The sequence below is a fragment of the Mytilus edulis genome, chromosome 7, assembly GCF_963676685.1.
Source record: "Mytilus edulis chromosome 7, xbMytEdul2.2, whole genome shotgun sequence".
Classification (NCBI taxonomy): domain Eukaryota; kingdom Metazoa; phylum Mollusca; class Bivalvia; order Mytilida; family Mytilidae; genus Mytilus; species Mytilus edulis.
The window spans coordinates 64189585-64207028 of NC_092350.1; the positions used below are offsets into that span (position 1 = coordinate 64189585).

At 33.6% G+C, this 17444-nt stretch overlaps 1 protein-coding gene across 1 annotated transcript; it reads right to left on the minus strand.

The window, feature by feature from the left end:
• Positions 1-6041: 6041 nt before the first annotated feature.
• On the minus strand, positions 6042-16842 carry LOC139483573 (sulfotransferase 1B1-like). Its single transcript, XM_071267582.1, has 6 exons — positions 16685-16842; positions 13572-13782; positions 11835-12161; positions 11111-11211; positions 10358-10520; positions 6042-6172 (listed from the first exon to the last, which is right to left on the minus strand). Exons 2-6 carry the CDS (start codon positions 13762-13764, stop codon positions 6042-6044), a joined length of 915 nt encoding a protein of 304 aa, XP_071123683.1. The 5' UTR covers positions 13765-13782; positions 16685-16842.
• Between the last annotated feature and the right edge of the window lie 602 nt (positions 16843-17444).

The window sequence follows — 17444 nt, forward strand, 5'->3', positions numbered from 1 at the left end:
GCAAAAAAGAAATATATAATGAAAACCTACCTGAAACCGCTTGAATGAGAATGAAAGCCCCTGAACTTTCAATGTGCTTAAAAATGAATTAAATTATAGACTCTGTATATATAAAGGTTGTATTAGAAGTATTTCCAAGAATAATGTCGTCTTCGATATCTATGGAGGGCTTAGGTTGTTACTTTTCAGCTACATATTGTCAAAATTTTAGGACAAAGGGCACAGGGCAATGATAAGAGCCCCCTGATCTCTCAATCTTTCTAATATTATGCAGACATTTAGTTAATAGGTAGATACAAACATGACTAAAAGGAAATTGGGTACACTTCCTGTCTTCCATGTGTACGGAGCGCCCAAAGTGCCAGTTGGATATTCAAAATATATAGTGAAAACCTACCTGAGACCGCTTAAATGAGGGTGAGACCCCCCCTGGACATTTCATGTTTTTATATGTTCATAACGTATTTTTTGTCGAGCCTGCGATTTTTGTCGCAGAAAGCTCGACATACGGAAAGTGACCCGGCGGAGGCGGCGTTAGCTTAGTTCTTAAAAGCTTTATATTTTGGAAGGTTGAAGACCTGGATGATTCATACTTTGTATATTGACGCCTCATGTTACGAAGTTTCCCTCAGTCACATGTCCAATGTCCTTGACCTGAATTACATGGTTCAGTGATTACTTTTAATTCTCTCTTATTATAAGTAATAGGATAACTAGGATATTTGGTCTGTGCGTACCTTACAAGGTCCTCATACTCGATCGTCAGACAGTTTTCACTTGAGCTTGACCTTATTTCATGGATCAGTGAAATGATTGTAAAAGAGGGACGAAAGATACCAAAGGGACTGTCAAACTCATAAATCTAAAACAAACTGACAACGCCATGGCTAAAAATAAAAAAGACAAACAGAAAAACAATAGTACACACGACACAACATAGAAAACTAAAGAATAAACAACACGAACCCCACCAAAAACTAGGGGTGATCTCAGGTGCTCCGGAAGGGTAAGCAGATCCTGCTCCACATGTGGCACCCGTCGTGTTGCTTAAGTGATTACAAATCCGGTAAATAGTCTAATTCGGTAGGTCATATTCATGAAAGGTGTACATGTCTAGCTGTCCGGTGTCATCTGACCTTGACCTCATTTTCATGGTTCAGTGGTAAAGTTAATTTTGGGAGTTCTAGTCTTTTTTCTAATATTATATGCAATAGGTCAACTTTATTTGGTGTATGGAAATATGTTATGATTTATATGTCAGTTGCGCAGGTTTTACTTGACCTTGACCTAGTTTTTACAGTTCATCGGTCAGTGTTAAGTTTTTGTGTTTAGGTCCTTTTTTCTTAAAATATAAGCAATAGGTCAATTATATTTGTTGTATGGAAGAATTATTAGATGTACATGTATGCCTGGCATGGTTCATCTGGCCTTGACCTCATTTGCATAGTTCATTGCTCAATTTCAAGTTTTTTTGGTTAACGTTAAGTTAATGTGACAGTTGTAATACAGCTCTATATTTAGGACTATCAACATAATATCAATGATAAGTAATAAAGAAGGCGAGACATTTCAGCGCGTGCACTCTTGTTTAATATTGGCATGCATATAATTTATATTTGTAAATAGTAGTAAAGTCTAAATATTGCATTTCAAATTTCATTTCTAAAATATTATTATCTTCAGAATAAACAACTTCTCGTCTCTTATACTAATCCATTTATTACGTATTTGTAATACATTAACTTTGATAAGAAGGTCCAATTTGTTAGATGGCATGACGAAACAAAGAATTCAACTTTATAAATATTTGACTTCTTTTGACCTGAGTTGTTTTTATGTGTATTGTCGTATGTTTGTTTATTCTACATTGTTTATATAAAAAGGAGGAGGAATACGCAATTTTGCGGCTGTCCCAAGTCAGGAGCCTCTGTTCTTTGTGCTTTCCTACAAATGTCAGTTTATATGTTACTGAGCAAAGTGTGACGTTCATATTCACTAAACTAATACCTTTTTTGTTTAGGGGCTAGCTGGAGACCGTCTCCTCTTACATCCACTTTTGGTGGTTAGTTGTTTCATTGCCAATCATACTACATCTCCTTTATCTATAGACACAATTTGATGTTAGGACCTTGTAACAAACTATACATGGAAAAAAGTTTTGCAACAGCTTGATTTTTAAAACTTGAAAAATCAGCCTCTTAATTTGGATGGAATATGATAAAATATTTGTAAAATAATATTGAAACATAGTTAATGATAACATTGGCATTAAAACGAACAACAAATGTATAAAAACAGGTTTTATCTAACCAAAACTTGTATAACAAAATGAAGTGTTTTTTTGTACAATACAACTTTTACTGTAGTCGAACTTTAGAATGTCAGACATTTCAAAATACATATTTAGATGATTGTTCACATCATGGTTGATCGTTATACGCCAAAGAATTAGTACTTTGTGCGCAGCCTCCATTCAAACGGATGACCGCATCTTAACGTCTTCTGATTCCTGCCATGAGTCGACTAATTTGTTGCTAAGGTAGCAGCCATTCCTAACGAAGGGTATTGTTTATTTCATGACGTGTTTGAACTGGGGTGTCCTTTCGTGCACTTTACGCCCAATAGTGTCCCAAATATGCTCGATATTGTTCAAATTCGGGCTACGATCGGGCCAAGGAAGAAAAACCGAATTCCATTGGAACAATAGATCTTCCTCCACGATGCTAATTTCCAACTTTGGCGAGCTCTGCACTATATTTGAAACGGGCAACTGTGTGTCTGTTCGTAGGCAAAGGTCCCCGAAATGGTCTTATCGCACGATAACCAGTAGCGATGAGCCGATCTCGAATAGTTCTTGTTTAAAGGCTCCTGTATGGTCATCACCCTCTTTATAGGATTGTATTGTTTGCAATGGGTTTCCTTCTGACCAACCTTCATATGCTTGATTTTCCCTAGCAGATGTTATAGGGGGTCTTCTTGATCTCGGAAGGTCTTTGACATCGTTTGTTGCCTGATTTGTATTCTCAAAACGACTTATAGTGGAATGGTGATGACCAACAATTGTCAAAGCGACATACCTGCTTCTTTCATGCTGATTATCTGCCATCTTGCTGCAGTTATGAGTTGTGGATGACCAATTATAAGGTGCCAATCACATAACTTTATAAACTTTGTTATTAAAAGTGTTGAAAACAATAGGGATAAAAACATCTGTTTTATTGTTTACGAGTACAGTAGCTGCATGTGCAGATAAGAACTTATCGAGTCGATATTTATTAATTAAACTCAGGTGACATTTAAATAATGTTTAACTAGTTCTATTTCAACAAATTATATCACAAAAAAATAAAAAGTGTTTTTTTTTTAATTTGAATTTCAATTTGGTGTTACAATTCTTTTTTCCATGTGTATATGATTAAATAACTATTGTAAAATGGTAGATACATGTACACCATGTTAACTTTTCACACTAAGACTTGTAATTGTTTTTTTTTTTTTTTTTTTTTTTTTAATTTTAGCAAAATAAATGTTAAGACCTCTAAATTTGCGGTTTCTTAATATGATAATATACATTAGGCACGCATGAGATGTCGCAAAACGAACAGTAATGAGATCAAATGAATACTTTATAGATTTTAGAAATGAAAAGAACGACAAATAAAATAAGACATTCAAAACCCAAAAATCGATTACAGATTGGAGTCCAAATGAAAGAAGAAAAATGTAAACCAAAGGTACACATAAATTATAATTCAGACCACGAAAGAATACCATGGAGTGCAACTGTTCTATAAGACGGTTTATAATATATATCTTTTTGTCAAATAATTGATCATCATGTTAAACTGAAGTAGTTAACACTTAATTTGCATGAGGGTCTGGATTTCTTTTATTTGTGTTCTTTTTTAAGCCATATTTCTCGACTCCAATCTTAATTGACTAGGATTGCCAGTTTTCCTATCGAAGGTCTGTGGTTTTCTCCGGGAACTCCGTCTTCCTTCACCAATAAAAACTGGCTGCCACAAACTAGCCAAATAAAGGCAACAGTAGTATACCGCTGTTCAAAACTCATAAATCCATGGACAAAAAACTAAATCGGGGTAACAAACTAAAACCGAAAAAACGCATTAAATATAAGAGGAGAACAACGACACAACACTAAAATGTAACACACACAGAAACGGACCAAGCATCAGACAAAATCCCACGAGAATAACAAATATAACATCAAAACCAAATACATGAATTTGGGATAGACAAGTACCGTGACACGTCTTATCGCAATGTGAAATTACACTAAAAAATAAGAGAAAACAAACGACACAACGTTAAAATGTAACACACACAGAAACTAACAATAATATATAACAATGGCCATATTCCTGACTTGGTACAGGACATTTTTAAAGGAAAAAATGGTGGGTTGAACCTGGTTTTGTGGCATGCCAAACCTCGCACTTTAATGGCAATGTTAAATAAAATATTGAAATGACAACATAATATTACAGGACTACAATACAAATAAATAGGAGAACGTATTAGACAAAGAAACACATGATTAATGAATTACAAAAAGCATCAGGTTTAAAAAAAAAGTGGCGAGTAAAAGTGGCATTAAAACACCAAAAAGCAAATCAAATGTATTCTGTAAGCTTCTCGTCTATTATTCTCTATTCTTTTAAAATATTATTTTTGGTCTATTTTTCTCTTTTCTTTATATGTTTTCCCTTTAATCACTTTTCTGTAAACCATCAACTTTCAAATTTCATTAAAAGTGTAGAATATTCCTTAAAGAAATCTTAAGAGGAAAGTATTGTTGAACTGCGCTCGTCATTACAGATAACCTTTGTATTGCATATACATTAGAAGGTGTGGTATAGTTAACATGTGTAAAACAATTCAAACGAGAAAAATAAAGGCCTAACTTGTGTACGAAATAATGAATGAAAAACAATACCAATCAGTTCTGTAGTTATTTGTTAGATTACAATATTGTCATCTGTATATTGTTGAAGACTGTGTTCTGCCCCTGACAGTCCTTTGTGTATTTGTTGTCGTTTAGTTGCTGTCTCGTAGATGTTACTACACATCTTATGTTATTGGTAAAGAATCTAGTGCTACTTTGTACATTGTGGCTTTGTAAAATTTGTTGTTTTTTATTCATATAGTAATAGTACTATTGCAGTAGTTAACAGTTATATACTGAAAGATATGTGTGGAAAAACAGTAACATAAGGCATTAAAGGTGGAAGTACACTAAGATCTAAATTCCTAAAATGCCGACTAGTCGATTCTGCGTTTATAACTATAACTGGAAAATCTTAGAAATAAAAAAAAAAAAAAAACAATTAACAAATTGAATATAAATGTCAAGATATGTTAATAAACATGATATAATTAAGAAGATGTGATCTGAGTGTCAATGAGACAATTCCATGCAAGTCACAATGTTTAAAAAGTAAACAGTTATGTATGAAAGTACGGCCTCAATATTGACCCTTATCTTACACCGAACAGCACGTGATATAAATGACGCCAAAATGGGTGATGCATTCTTTATTTAACACTTACATTTGCAAATGTAGTGTACTCACTGATCTTCAACTTTGTGCTTTATTGGACCTTTTTGACTTTAAAAAAAAATGTTATTGTCACTGATGATTATAGAAAAAAAAAGATGACTGTGGAGTGATTACCAATGAGACGACTTTTCACAAGTCAGAGACCAAATGACACAGAAATTAACAACTTTAGTTCAACGTACGGCCTTCAACATTGAGTTAATCCTATAACGCATAGTCATTAATAAAAAACGACAACCACTGAATTACAAGATCCTCACACGAGAAAGGCACATATATATATATATTATTTGAAAGTGGTTCAAAAGTACAACATAAGAACGAATTATAACAATCCGTTGAAAAAGGCTTAACTCATCAGATGGATACATGTACAAGAAGTGCATCTAACAATAACAAAAAATCATCTACTACACGAAACCCGCGTCTGGCGTAGAAAATTGAAATTCTGATACATTATTACTTTATTGTACATAATTCTAAATCAAACATAGATTTGTATGAACAGTATTGAAACTCTTCAACATATTGGGCATCAAATTGTTCATTTTGTGCTACTGTGAAGTGGTTTTTCCAGTCTCCTACTATTCCTGAAACAGTGATAATGAAAGTGTTTTCATAAAATATAACTTTGATTAATGAACATGCACATTAGTAAGTGGATTTTTTTATAGGATAACATCACCATTCTTTTTAGTGTAGTATATGAAGAAAGTCTTAAGGTACAACATGTACCTTGCATCTATTCAGAATACATTAACAGTCAAATATTATTTTTTTGTTACCGATTAATTCTGGGTCGTCGTTTCGGTCGGCGTTTAATTCTTGTTGTTCTGTACCGATGGTTTGGAAAGAAAAAAACTTCTATAATCATTGTACGTTTAATTTTTTTTTTTAAATGTAATTTTAAATGTTACACGTATTCTGATTGGCTAAAAGTTTTTCGTCTATTAGCTCATAGATTGATTTACTTTTGGTTGCTTAACGTCCAGTGTCTTCCAGTGTTTCTCCAACTAATAGACATAATTTTGTCATATGTCCGTAACGTCATCAACACTTTGCCAAGATGATATCGTTAAATATAGAATTTAGAATTTAATGAATAGAACTGACTGTCATAACATAACCTAAACAATTGTCACAAATAGAAACTGGGTGTATCTGTGACTGGGAAATGTGTTGGCCTGGAACCACACACACACAATACGGACTATTAACTCTGGGACTAGCTCTTGTAACAAAAGACGACTCTGGTTAGCGCGATGTATAATTTTATAAGTTCAGCATGGAATACAATTGTACAGAGTTGGAACTGCTCAGTGTAATACTAAATCCAATCTGCCACATTAAAATTACAACATAGTTTATATAACAAACCAAAAACTACTTGAATAGACTTGACAAATATTTCTCTAAATGAGTGAGAAAATTCAATTAAGGGATTACAGAAAAATTAACACATATATAATAATTAACAATAGAACATACATGCAGACTTATTTATGGAATTAAAGGTTTGGCTTGTCATATACGAATAATAGATCATTTTGAAGTAAAATGTCGCTAATTGAAAAACAAATTAAAACATGAAATAAGATTAGCTTAATCTTCTAAACTTGATTTAAATCTTGCACAATAAAAATAACAAAACCCCTTAGTGAAATATTGCAAATATTACAAAACAGTGATTTAACAAAATCTTCTACAAAATGTCCGAAAAGTCTCAAATCAATTTTTGTCCATTTTTCCACTGTGACAACATGCCTCTTCTCCCACTATAGCACGACCCCGTGCTTCGAATAGATTTAACGAAAATGTCCAAATTGTGGTAGAAAAGGTCTGAGTTGGTTCTGGTACATGTATACGTTCCTTTGGTTTAGCGTGGATCGCAATTGTTCTTTCTCACTTTCGGATTCTTTTAATTTAATATTCAATTCTCCAATTTGTTTGTAATACTCGTCCACTTCGAAATGTAAAATGGAGTTTTCATTAAAGAATTGTCTCTTTTCGGTGGATATTTCTTCGTATTTTTGTTGGATGTCGAAAATAAAATCACTTTTTCTTTGTAGGCATACTTCCAAATCATTGATGCGTTTTACGTAAATCTGACAGTTGTCCTCATTAATGAATTGTCTTTGCTGGTTGTCTTGTAAACTAAGAACATCTGCACGTAACTTTTCATTTTCAACTGAAACACTTTGAAAATTAAGTAACTGTTCGCGTAACTTCAAAATTTCGGCTGTCTTACTTTCACCCTTTTTCTGTACTGTTGAAAGTTTCTCTTTTACACTTGTTAATTCACGTTTGATAATACTAGAGGAGTCCAAACAACTTCTGAATGCTGAATCACGAAGATTAGCAAATGGCAAACTACGGGTAAATGATTTTGAATCGAAATATTCCTGTATCCGTCTCGAATCTCTATCCTTTTGTGATTTTGATTTTGTTTTTATCTGCGGCACATCTTTGCACTTTGGAATTTCCTGATGAGGACGGGAGACACACATTCGGGCGTAGTGTCCTACGTGATGACACTTAAAACATTTCTTACTTGCTGCATAACAAAATGTTTGTCTATGCTGATTTCCACATCTGGCGCACGCTGGAATCTGACGCACCTGGAAAAACCATGGTCTCCACTGTGGCCTGAAGTTGTATTCCATCACTCCAACTCTGTTACATGTATATGTACGTCTCTGGGAGAACTGGTAACTCGCTTGCTGCTTTGATGTATCAGGAAAGCGTGTTGAGCTGAAAAGTCAACACGACCCGGACCTGGCACCAAATGTCACAAATAGAAACTGGGTGTATCTGTGACTGGGAAATGTGTTGGCCTGGAACCACACACACACAATACGGACTATTAACTCTGGGACTAGCTCTTGTAACAAAAGACGACTCTGGTTAGCGCGATGTATAATTTTATAAGTTCAGCATGGAATACAATTGTACAGAGTTGGAACTGCTCAGTGTAATACTAAATCCAATCTGCCACATTAAAATTACAACATAGTTTATATAACAAACCAAAAACTACTTGAATAGACTTGACAAATATTTCTCTAAATGAGTGAGAAAATTCAATTAAGGGATTACAGAAAAATTAACACATAGATAATAATTAACAATAGAACATACATGCAGACTTATTTATGGAATTAAAGGTTTGGCTTGTCATATACGAATAATAGATCATTTTGAAGTAAAATGTCGCTAATTGAAAAACAAATTAAAACATGAAATAAGATTAGCTTAATCTTCTAAACTTGATTTAAATCTTGCACAATAAAAATAACAAAACCCCTTAGTGAAACATTGCAAATATTACAAAACAGTGATTTAACAAAATCTTCACAAAATGTCCGAAAAGTCTCAAATCAATTTTTGTCCATTTTTCCACTGTGACACAATGTTGCTTTATCCAGTGTGCACCAATTTCTTAATGTTATTTCTTCATAGCCAGAACAAATATTACATGTACAATCATTACTTAAATGTTAGATTACAGGATAAATCATATATGAATCGTACATTGTAGAAAAATAGGAATTTCGTATATTCTCGCTATGAAACAAAAAAAAAAAAAATGCTCGGCAAATCTCGAGTTTTGATTATTAATTGCTTACAACTAAATTCTACATATTTTTCAGTGAACGAACACTGCTTATCTAGCACATGAAACTGCAGTTTATAATTATTGTGAAGTTCGTTTTAAAATAATCATTAGAAATCCCAGAGGAATGGCTAAGAGATGTTTAACTAACAGTGGAAAGTATTACATACATATCAGGATAACTGTTTAATGTGATATCAAAATTGATAGCTTTATATTGAACGCAATGTATTAATTCGAGTAAATCTAAAAAAGATCTGCTTATCTGCAAACCCGAATAATTCAGTCGTTATATTACGCTTCCTATCGATCACTACATTCCTCGAAAGGTGGAGAGAATCGGAGACGGTAAGGGCTTGAATTATTCGAGTTACTTATCTGCTCAAATCAAAAGATATTATCCTTCTCGTTTGTAGTTTGTTGGGTTCAAGTTGCGGAGTATTTAGTTTTCCATGTAATGCTTTGTAGTTTTCTGTTTTTCGTTTTGTCGTTAATTTTGCTTTGTCATGGTGATGTTGATTTTTCTTTTCGTCCATTTTCTTAATTATGAATTCTTTTTCATCCTTTATGTTGTAAGCCTTCTCTGATTTCTTAACTAAAATATTGATATAATAGACATACATCATCATCGATGTATAACACTAGAACTTCATGTACTCTTATTTTTTTCTATATTTGCATGTCTAGCACAAACACGACTGAAATGGGTTTTTATTAATGAAAACGTTTAATGTTATAAAAGAAGATCTAAATTCGTGTTATATTGACTTCATGATTTTGCGTGCATAACATAACGGGAAAATGTTAATTTTAAAAGAAATGTCAGCAACGATATTACATTTAATGCACAGAAATACCTTTAAGTTGTTGCTTGTCAGATTGATTATTGAATTTCCAAATATTTTTCATTTATTAAACGATTATAATAAAAATACAGGTTAAATTGTATTTAGAATTAGAACAAAACAGCCTTTTGCATACTCCGAAACAGTGACAATGTACATGTAGTCTTTTCTCCGAACCTCTGTCTTATGTAAATTTAGCGAAGAAACATCACCGCTGTTTCAAAGTTGGCAAGCGCCAATCAAAGAATACGTGTCTGGCATATTTTTGACAATTATATTTAAGTTTCCTTTAAGATAAAAAGGAGTATTAAAGTTACCTTTTCTATATATGAATGTTATTCCGTCCCCAGCTTTTGAAAAATCAATCTTATTTTCTTTCATGTTCTCAAATGATGTTGCTTTTGCAATGTCTTCTATAAGTTTATCTGTGCATTGTACTTCTAGGAAGTCGGCTAGCTTCCTAATCTCTGTTTTGGGGTCCTTTATTATCCATTAAAAAAAATAGATAACCATTAAAGTGAGAAACACAACACGTTTCAAGCTCACATGCACATATATTTTTTAAGTGTACTTCAAAATGACTGCATGTATGTATATGGAATTTGGATATATATCATTGTGTGCAATTACTTACTAGCCAGATATCAGTTTATGCATAAAAAATAAAACCTGACGAACAGCAAGTTATTTAATTTTTTTTAGAATTCATATCCAGCTCAAAGAGTTCTAAATACATAACAATATAATGTAAACATGGAGAGCCGTCTTATTACGCGTACCTCATTTTGTAAATCAATGAATTACAATAATGAAACACAAAGTTAAAATTTTATCAGAGCGAGAGATAATGCATAAGAATATATTGTTTTTCACTATTGTCATCTGAAATAATGAACAGCAAACAATTGTGTTTAAAGTTTCATAAAAAAGACAATTTGAACTGAGTGAAGATACATAATCATTTGACGACGTCTTGTGTGTGATTAAGCATATTAAACCAAGAATACAAATTAAGGTTATATTTGGTTGGAGATTACTTTATATTGATTAGAAAATATACAATCACAAACCTTTTTCATTTCCTCATAAGAGCAAGTGAATATCATGCCAGGATAGTCTTTCTCTGCTTGTTCAATACCCTTTTCATAAGAGTACCATGATCCATATGCACCTACAAATATCCAATTGTATAAGTCAATCAAAATGCACTTATTATGCAAAGTATCCATCTACACATAATTATTTGTAGTAGAAAAATGCCTGCGAATTCGCAGTTCATTTGTTCAAGTAATGAAACAAAGAGTTTTGAAATTTCGCGAGAGGTACGTCGACTGCATGAACATGCACACAAGCGTCATCAGGAACCTCCTGCTTTTTGTTAGTTTTGTATTTTTTTTTAAATTTTGTTAATCAATTTCGCGTAATTTCGTCTGTCAGAGACTTCCATTTTTGCTGAACTAATATATAGTGTTGTTAAGGGGTCACATGAAGACTAATTCGTGTCCTTGGGTTGTTTTCCGATCTTTGGTTTGGTTGTTTTCTATTTTACACATTCTCCGTTTCCATTTTCAATAATATGTTTGTTTATTAGTTTTGTATATCACTACATTGTATCTGTCCCCATAGCAGCCACTTTTTTTCTTCTTTTTTTTTTGGGGGGGGGGGAGGGGGGGGAAGCCGAGGTACCAAGAATTAACCACTGTCTTCATAGATTTCGATCAGTGTACTATAATAATTGCTAACACATTCGCAAATACAATTTTTATTCTTTTTATTAATGTATCAATAACTTACATTTTGCCGACATCCACAAGTCGAAAAACTCATTCCAAGTTCCAAAAAAGCTAAGAAATATATTGTCTTTCCTCGAATGGTGATAATACGATGCGCATGTGTCTTTCGGGTTTCTTATCATGTGTATTATCTTGCCCCTATGTTTGATGTGTCCCTTCGGAAGATACCGGAACTGACAATGAGTGTTGAGTAGTCTAGGCGATGGAAGGTCATCCGTGACAGAAAAGTCGGAAATGGTTTCCAGCATCGTCGTAGCTTTGTTTATATTATCGAGTTCTGCTGTTTTTCGGATTAACATACTGGTGATTTCGTTTATCCAATGTGTTCCTGGGGAAATGGATATTAAAATCGTTCAAGACATGCATGTACAGTGAAACCTGGGTAAACCGAACCCTGATAAAACCGAATTTCAGTTTAAACCGAACAATTTTCAAAGTCCCACAAAATTTCCCTATCAATTAACGTTAATCTAACCTGAAAAAACCGAACCCTGTCAACACCGAATTCCGAACGATTTTTGAAGGCTCGATAGTAATATGTAATTAAAAATAACCTGTCAAAAGCGATCGATAGCAATCAAAACAAAAAAGTATTTTTAATTATTTGCATGATTTCATTAAACACAGGATGACAGAGTATCCCCGAGGGTATTTGAGCTTAAATTAACTGGTGAGTTGTTATGACAAACTAATTAGCATGTTTGTGTCCATCATCATGTATTCAGTGATCAAATGATTTATGTTGTAAAGAAACGTTAAACTGGTCAGCTGCCCCCATCGCCGAAAATGACAAGAAAGGAACTTTCCCTTATATCAATTAAATGCACGTTACTCAAATAATGATCGTGACTGCCATTCTGTAGCTAAACTGTTTAATTAAGTAATAGTTTTAAAGTTTTAAAGCCTTTTACTGGATTAGGAAGTCATGCAACACGACAAGGTCAATGGCTTTCGATTGCCGGATTCCCTTGAGAGGCCCTATATATTTGATTCGGTTGCTCCTGAAGACTTCCGTAAGCTATTTAACAACGATAAAGTCCGAGAATAAACTGGACACAACTGGACCCCTGCTGTTGTTTCACTCTTATCGTGTTGCGAAGTATCAGTCAGCGGGTGGCAAGTTCAGTCCGAGAACTCGTGTGTACAATGACGATCTCGACTCAACTACGGAATCGCCATTTCACAGTGACTTTGAATATGAATTGGTCAGTGAATTAATGGATTAGAAAATAATTATAAAAAGCAAAATTGCTCCACGTCGGACATCATTGAACGATTTATACATTGTAGTTTCACATCGACGAGCGTGATTGACGGAGTGGCGTTTGATTTATTAACAAAAATGTAGCCATAGGTCTATCTTTATCTACTTATATTTTTACGTGTACATCTATATCATCACGAAAATAAATAGTCGTCTGTTGTGTCACCTATTATCCCTTGTCAGTAAGTGCCAAAATTATTTTGGTGTCGACTTCCGTTTACCTCTACAATCCGAACACCTGTGAAAACCGAACATAACGCAAAGTCCCGTGGGTGTTCGGTTTGGACAGGTTTCACTGTATATAAAACTGGACAACATACAAAAGTGGGAAACATATCTGAAACATTTCAATAATAATTTCACAAACAATACAAAATGCACACAATGCGCGTCGAGTTCGAATATAATACATAAACATTAACTCATATTACTCGAGCTAATCATTCGTGTTTGTTTAATGTTACAGATAAATACCTGACTTTGCGTACGTGCATATCATAATATCTGTATCTCTTAACTGGAAATTAGTGATATCTTTCAAAGCTTGGTCGGCTCCTTTCTCTCTGAATGGAAGAAAAGATGGATAACAAACTCCATCATGCTCCGGTAAGGGAACAGGTTCTAATCTCTCTCTAATTTTCTTTATTTTTTCCAAATCCGATGCCATAGTTTGAGTAATATAATTCTGCAATAAAATTTAATTTCAGTATAGATTTCTAATGGTTGACTCTTTGAATAATAATTATTGTATATTTGCAGAGGCCGAGAAGATAACTGTTGCGCCTATAACGAAATTACAATAATTTATATTGTACGCGGTGTCAGGCTAGTTTGTGTTCAATTAGTACCTATATTGTGCCTTCTGCCTAGACTTGCAAAAAATAAAATGCAAATGATACCAAAGGGACATTCAAACAAAAGAATATTAATAAACTGAAAAAGCCATGACTAAGAAAGAAACAGGCAAACAGCAGTACAATACGCAACATTGAGCAACTATAATCCCGCACAAAACAGGGGGGAAATCAGATGGTAATGCAGGGGAAAGCAGATCCTTCTCCACATGTGAAAATTGGTGTCACAATTCGTGAAACCTTGATCAATAGCATACCAGAAAGTTATATTGGTGCCATATATTGGAACAGAGAAAAAAAGGGAAAATTCACACGAAGAAACCTACATTTACGTACAGGATGGGTACCACTTGTGAACCATGATCTGCTTATTTTCCGAAGCACATGAGATCCCCCTCTTTTTCGTTTTTTTATGATGCTCTTGTTGCCTGAAATTGAGTTTTATATATGTTGTGTCTTGTACTTTGGTTTTTGTTGTTGGTTGTTGTTTTTGACCTGGCGTTATCAGTTTGTTTTCGACTCATTAGTTTGAATGTCCCTGTTAGTGGAGACAAACGTCGAGTGTGTCCTTAGTGATTATAAAATTGAAATTGTTCATGATACTTATGTGTAGTTTTTACTATTCGTAATAGATATTTTTTTAGAATACGGAAAAGCAGATATCAGTAAAACGTTATCTTATTGATAACATTGTAAATACAAATATTGCTGTATTTGATAGAAAATATAAAACAACACGTTTAATAATTTATTGCGTTCGAAGCGCTTTTCTGGATTTACCTTCATCAGGAACGCTCAAAGCCAAACATTTGAAATCCGAAGATGTATAAGTACCGAAAATCGTTGAAGAGCTATAGGTTAAAAATACCTAAAATAAATAGCCAAATTCATCTAAAGCCAACTTTGCCTGAGGGAGTTGAAACCTTAGTTTCATAATAATTTCAAAATTTATAAACGGACAATTTTAGTAAAGTTTGTTTAATCATGTCAGTACCGAAGCACTGACTACTGAGCTGATGATACCCTCGGGGACTGATAGTCCACCAGCAGAGGTATCGACCCAGTGATGTAAAAATATAAAACAACACGTTTAATAATTTATTGCGTTCGAAGCGCTTTTCTGGATTTACCTTCATCAGGAACGCTCAAAGCCAAACATTTGAAATCCGAAGATGTATAAGTACCGAAAATCGTTGAAGAGCTATAGGTTAAAAATACCTAACTGGATATTATCAGCATTTAAGATCACAGTTTGAAGTCTTGGTCATATTGTGGCGGCCACAACTTTTGCAATTGGTCTACTGTTTCCTCATAAAAATACCATTAAAGAAATATGTCATAAAAATATTTACAGAGGCGAAATAAATACTTACATATGTACATGCATACTTCATTGTTAGCCAAGGCTCCACGTTGAACGCCGTACACATACGGTATTTTACTAACTTCAATTGGAATACGATATCTCGTATAGTATACAAAATGGCGAAATACATACTAACTTAATAAGATATTTTATAAAATTAATTAGCTACATGTATCTAGAAATTAAGTAAATATGAAAAGGGCTTGTCATGTGACTTCATTGATCATGATGTTAGCATAACAAACTCATTTAAGAAAAGCAATGACATTTTGATACATGTAAATACCTTAAATTAATTAGCTACATGTATCTAGAAATTAAGTAAATATGAAAAGGGCTTGTCATGTGACTTCATTGATCATGACGTTAGCATAACAAACTCATTTAAGAAAAGCAATGACATTTTGATACATGTAAGTACCTGAAAGAGGGGGTGGAAGATACCAGAGGGACATTTAAACTAATAGATAAAAAAAATAAACTGAAAACGCCATGGCTAAAGAAAATAAAAGACAAACAGACAAATAATAGTACACACGACACAAAATTGAAAAATAGACACGAACCCAACAAAAACTAGGGGTGATCTCCGGTGCTTCGAAAGGGTCCTGCTCCACATGTGACACCCGTCCTGTTGCTCATGTTATTACAAACCCGTAAATAATCTTATTCGGCAGGTCACATTCGTGAAAAGGGAACCGGATCGTAGTTACGACAGGAACACGTATCCAATATCATCTGTAAAACGGATATTCCATTACAGTCAACCAACTCGTGATTGCGTCCGTAAGATTTAAGGAGACAGGGTTTATATACACACCTCAACTCGTGTCCAGATTCAGCCAACAATGTCACAATAAAATGCAACTTTAAAGTTATTTATATACAACTAAAGGGGTTGCTATAAAATGTTACGTTCTAGATGTCGACATGCCTTCTTATCGCTATGATAAAGGTCAAGTTATCAAATGGTAGGTTATGTAAGGTGAATATGTGTAACTAATCTGCACTGTATCTTAGTATGAATGAAACGGTCAATGACCAAAACAGCGATACAATAGTATGATATATACTTATCAGAACAATAGTTCTCAATATTAACACAACAACCCAAGTTTGTATTGTCGAATGACAAAAACATGATAATATACATGTATCCAATATTTCGGACCTTAATTTGATGAGTCACATTGTTATGAAAAATTAGTAATTTATTTTAAGATTACTTGTGTAATATTTTATCACTCTTGACATAACATAGTTTGTGTAAAGCAACGTTCTTAAACTTACCTAGCAGTTTTCGTTATTGATCAACGTTCTTAGACTTACCTAGTAGTTTTTGTGTAAAGCAACGTTCTAAGACTTACCTAGTAGGTTTTTATTTTTATTGATTTGATGTCAGTACATTTGTATCTAATCCAAGCTGATTAAATGTCGGAGGTTATGCAATATGTCTTATTAACATGCAACTCTCGTTTTATAAATCAAATCAACATATTGTATATGTTACAAATGTATGTCAGTGTTATCTCACACACGTACAAAAAATAACATGTAGTGATGTCAGTGGTATGATTCGGGTTGATACCGTTTAGAGGACGACGATTTGATATTCGAGAAGGGGGGGGGGGGGGGGGGGGGCAGGAGGATTTGTTTTGGATCGGTTATTTATTTTTTAAGTTGACGGGACATTATTTATTTTCTGCACTTTTTCATTAAAACAAGAGACTGTTTATTTATTTTAAGAACTATATTTAAAATATTTGAAAACATACATTTTTTTGATTCACTAAATTAATACATGTTAAATGTATTGTAAAGTCATTATGTACCATTTAATCAGAATTAATCATTACCCGCTGCAGAAATGAAACTTCTGAATTCCCAATATGCCATGTAAACGTTACATGTATTGCACACATACATTGTACATGGTATCATCTTTTGGCTGTAGCTGGCATTTTTTAAAAGTATTGCCAAACATTTTTATGCCGAGTGGAGCGAGGATAAAAAAAATAGTTAAGCAGGGATTGGGAGCCTCTAAAGGCTCTGAGAAGCTATAGAACAAATAATGCAAAATCATGCTTTCAGGACGTCTCTCTTGCAAGTACTGTTTTATAATTTTTT

Excerpts from the sequence above, each read along its gene's own strand:
- LOC139483573 (XM_071267582.1), bottom strand. The coding sequence starts at position 13,764 with ATGGCATCGGATTTGGAAAAAATAAAGAAAATTAGAGAGAGATTAGAA. Across the intron at positions 12,162-13,571 it reads ATGCACGTACGCAAAGTCAG|GAACACATTGGATAAACGAA; the intron begins GTATTTATCTGT and ends CCATTTCCCCAG. Across the intron at positions 6,173-10,357 it reads AACATTCATATATAGAAAAG|GAATAGTAGGAGACTGGAAA; the intron begins GTAACTTTAATA and ends TCACTGTTTCAG.